This window comes from Juglans microcarpa x Juglans regia, chromosome 6D, assembly GCF_004785595.1.
Source record: "Juglans microcarpa x Juglans regia isolate MS1-56 chromosome 6D, Jm3101_v1.0, whole genome shotgun sequence".
Taxonomy (NCBI): Eukaryota; Viridiplantae; Streptophyta; class Magnoliopsida; order Fagales; family Juglandaceae; genus Juglans; species Juglans microcarpa x Juglans regia.
In genome coordinates, this window is record NC_054604.1 from 3,658,413 (window position 1) to 3,662,717 (window position 4,305).

At 34.2% G+C, this 4,305-nt stretch overlaps 1 protein-coding gene across 1 annotated transcript; it reads right to left on the minus strand.

Moving 5' to 3' along the window:
- Positions 1–823: 823 nt before the first annotated feature.
- Positions 824–3,161, minus strand: LOC121234019 (RING-H2 finger protein ATL46-like). Its single transcript, XM_041129814.1, has 2 exons — positions 1,570–3,161; positions 824–1,054 (listed from the first exon to the last, which is right to left on the minus strand). Exons 1-2 carry the CDS (start codon positions 2,644–2,646, stop codon positions 1,040–1,042), a joined length of 1,092 nt encoding a protein of 363 aa, XP_040985748.1. The 5' UTR covers positions 2,647–3,161; the 3' UTR covers positions 824–1,039.
- Positions 3,162–4,305: the final 1,144 nt, after the last annotated feature.

The window sequence follows — 4,305 nt, forward strand, 5'->3', positions numbered from 1 at the left end:
CTTTAGGTGAAAGGAAAGAGCTTTTATGACTGAAAAAAACAATTAGAAAATGAACTCCAAGCCTTAAAAGCAAGATCCAAAAGCTCCGTAAATCATGCATTCTTTCATTCATTTCATTTTAAACAACCACTTTAAACGCACTGATACTAAAATGAGGCTGCCATTCTTGTATTATGAACCATACTGAGCGGTGCTACCCATAAGCCTCACACCCCGCACATCTAGTTAAAAACATATCATTTTATCTTTTGAGCGATGCTACATAGAAGTCTCACACTCTACACACCACTTAAAAATATGTGATTTTACTTTTTTATTCTCAAATATAAAATATGAGGATAAAATGATAAAATCACATATTTTTAAATGGTGTGCAGGAGTGTGGGGCTAATGTTTAGAATTTTTCTTATATTTTTATCATATTTTACTTACAAACATGTCTGGAATCATTTTAATTACGTGGATAAAAAGATAAAATGACATATTTTTAAATGAGTATATAAGGTGTGTGGCTTATGTCTACCCACAATTATTTCTTTTCTTTTTTTTTTTTAAAAAAAAACTTCTTGGTACATTATATTTATATCTAAGCAAGAAGATAATGAAAGATTGAGAAAATCTATTTGCAAGTCTGCTTCTTCACAACTCAACATATCGTTGATGATGTGAAAGGCATTCTACATTAACTAGCATAGAAAAGCTAGTATTGATGGTAATTGAGTAATGCTATATACAATCTTATGATGTGCAAGCCTTATGCACTCTTTTTGGAAAAAAATAGAGTCGATCATTAAAAAAATAATTTTTTAATGTGGTTCCCAGATTTAAACAGTTTTTTCAAAAAGAGTACGCTAGGCTTGCACACTCTAAGATTGCAAATATTATTTCTCTTGATTTTATTTTATTTTTGCACAATAAATGAAGTGTTTACGCACCCGGCTTCTATATAGCAATTCTTTGAAAAATTTATTGGCAATGCATATAAAGTTGTGGGTGATGGACAGTAATCAAGCCTGTTTAGTGTTTTCCACTGACTTCCTTAACTGATGACTTCCTGAAAGGAAAAAGATTAGCTTAACATAGGAACAATTTACAATTGATATCAGCTAAATTAATCTGATTCTTGGGATTTTCTTTCACCGAGCTATGCTTAATAAGACTACAACAGAGTGGAGGAAAGAAATCATAGTTTTGTGAACCAACGCAAAGAGATTCTCGTTTTCAAAAGATGATATGTTAGTTCTGAAATTTTAAACAAGGAAGCTCAATCTTTATATGAAATTTACAATTCAAGCTCTTTTTCTTTTCTACATGTCCCCCTCAACAAAAATTACAATAGACAGCTTCTCCAATAGTCTTGAAGTTTTGCTGCACATGAGGCATGCAAACCTAGTGGAAATTGTGCTTGAAACATCAAGCAATAGATGAGAACATTTTGAAACAAGAGATGTATGCATCAGCAGCAACAACTAGAAATAAGAAAAAGCAGAACACGATAACCAGCTGTTATGTGTACAGATTGATTTGTCAAGAAACAACACGAATTTCATTATTATTTGGGACACGTACATTGAGAGAAGGCGACATATCCATAGGATTGTTTGAAGAACTTGGGAATCTGCTGTGCTTTGACCAGAGCCAGATCTTAGATATGGAGAAGCTCTCACCCCTAGTCCGGCCACTGATTTTCTTCCCCTCCACATCCCCATTAACTGAAAAATTTGAAAGGTACCCTCTCTCTTTGACAAGCCTCACATTACCATCTCCATCACCACCACCACCATCATCAGAAAATGCCACTTGCAGATTTGAATCATCAACCACATACTGTGATGTTCCCATTGAATAGCACCTTCTAGCATCCAAATTACAACTGCTTGTCTCTCCTCTTTCTACTCCATCATTAAAGCTTCTGAACTTCCCAAGTCTCACAGAAAAGACCCTCCTTTCACCAACAGTTTCCTCAATAATTGGCTTCTGACTAGTAGAAAATCCACTCTCTCCATCACCAAGAAACCTATTTGATAGCTCCCTGGAAACATCGAAGTTAAATACTGGAATCTCTATATGATTACCTGGCCCCAAAAGTGTCCTTCTACAGAGAGGACATGTTGAGTTCGACAGAAGCCATGTGTCTATACATTCAATGTGGAAAGCATGACTACACGTAGGAAGCAACCTCAGCTTGTCCTGTTCAGAAAACTCACAGAGACAAACGGCACAATCAAATGGCTCCTTCAAACCCATTATATCTTTGTAGTAGAAGACAGGTAGAGCATCTATGAAAGCTTGGTCTAGGCCTGACTCGTGTAAGCGGAAGAGCTGTTGAAGCTGCCTTTGGAAAGTAAAAGAACCGGAGGTGTCTGGGAATCTATTTGATTGATAAATAGCTGAAGAAGATGGCCTTTTCATGAAAAATCTTACAAGTAAATGGAGAAGGCCGTAAATAAAGAAAATTACTGCCAGAATTACTATAAGCAAAAGGAGTACTGGACTGATTCTGCTAAGAGATGAGGTGGGGGTCGCTTCTTCCTCATAGTTACCGCTATGATAAGAAGCAGAGAATGATGAAGGGAGAGATGATTGCGGAGGTGGGTATACCAAAATACCATCTTTTTCCTTGGTTTCGTATAGAAGTCTAAACATTTTGAGAGATGGGAATGCCCACAACCAGACTTTTTTCTAGTAAGTTTCTCGAGCTTAGGCAATTGAATCTTTGAAAAGTTCTGCAAGAGGCATTCTTTCTTGCATTGGGTCACAGGAGAAAAATGGGTGTGCAAGCTAGAAAATATTATCTGGGTAGAACTATGCTATGCAGTCGACAACCATAGGCATGAAGGGAAATGAATGCTTTTCGATAGGGATTTTCCTGCTGTTAAATGAAAGCTCAGTGAATAGATTTTCAATATTAAACAGAAGAAGAAGAAGAAGAAGATGGTTTTTCGGAGAAGCGAGGAGGCCGTTCATGAAGGTTGCATACTACTTATGAATCCATTGATAGAACTGCAGTCTCTCTGGTTGGTGAAGATGGGATTTTCTTTGTTTTGAATTCTGTATGCGTCACAGAAATCCCAAGAGCAAAGAATTTTAGTTTTTAATAGTTAGGTTTATATGATTATATCCTAAAATGATGGAAGGGACAAGGTGGGTGAGGGAGATAGTGGCAATGGAGAGTGGGGAACAGAGCTAAGAGGCCATGGTGATTATAACAAGCATGCCCTAAACTAGCTTTGAAAAAAACAAAAAAAAGCATGCCCAAAACTCCATTTTTTCTTATTTTCTGCTCTCTTTTTCCCTCCCCTCATATTTTATGTTCAAATCAAAACACTTTCTTTTTCTTGATAAGGATGCAGAGGATCTTCCCTAAATTTTTGAGAAAGAAATATTACATAAAAGTTGGACACATTGATTTTAGAAAAATAATAGTTACAGTTATGAGTGCACAAACGTCGAACAATCATTTTTAAAAAAATGAATAAATACAGAACCTACATAAAAAAATTAATTTCTTAATAGTAAATCTTAATTTTTTCAAAATGACTGTACGACGCTTGCCCATTTTACGATTGTATGTAGCATTATTCTTTTTTATTTGTTAAATAGAAAGATATTGGATAAACTGTTTGAAATTAAAGTAATAAATAATCCTTTTAGGAGGGGAATAGTTTAATATATTAAATTTAAAAAATAATATATAATTATATAACTTTTTTATTTTTAAATATATATATATATATATATATATATATATATATATATATATCCATTTTGTTATTTCAATTTGACAAAAATAAATGGTCCACCCTTGAACCCAAATCTGCAGGCTCACCACCGCTACCGGTAGTTCACGAGGCACATATCCAGGAAGCTGTCTAAACTATTCATTGACTACTGCATATGCTTCGAGGATTAAGATAGGAGGGGAGGGAGTTTTGTCTCATTTCTTCATTGCATACAAAAACTAATATCGAGGCCTCCTCAGAGTTTTTGTCCAAACTCGAGGATTCAAGTTCTTGTTAGAACTTTAGATTCTGAGTTTGAAAGAAATGGATACACACAAATTTACAATAGGTCTTACCATATATATTGTCTATCTGTATAAATTTCTTTGGCATGCAGCGTGAAAATTATACTTTTCTATCATAATATATCATGTCATTAAATAATAGAATTATTATTTAATAGATGTAGTATTAAACTTATCTATTACACTGAATAAATTAATGTTGAGTGCATAATAAATTAAAGAATGACGAATAGGATTTTTTATATCAATAAAATTTGTATGCCCTTGCTTAACTTTTT

Bases quoted from the DNA above. Each gene is read 5' to 3' on its own strand.
- LOC121234019 (XM_041129814.1), bottom strand. From the start codon at position 2,646: ATGTTTAGACTTCTATACGAAACCAAGGAAAAAGATGGTATTTTGGTA.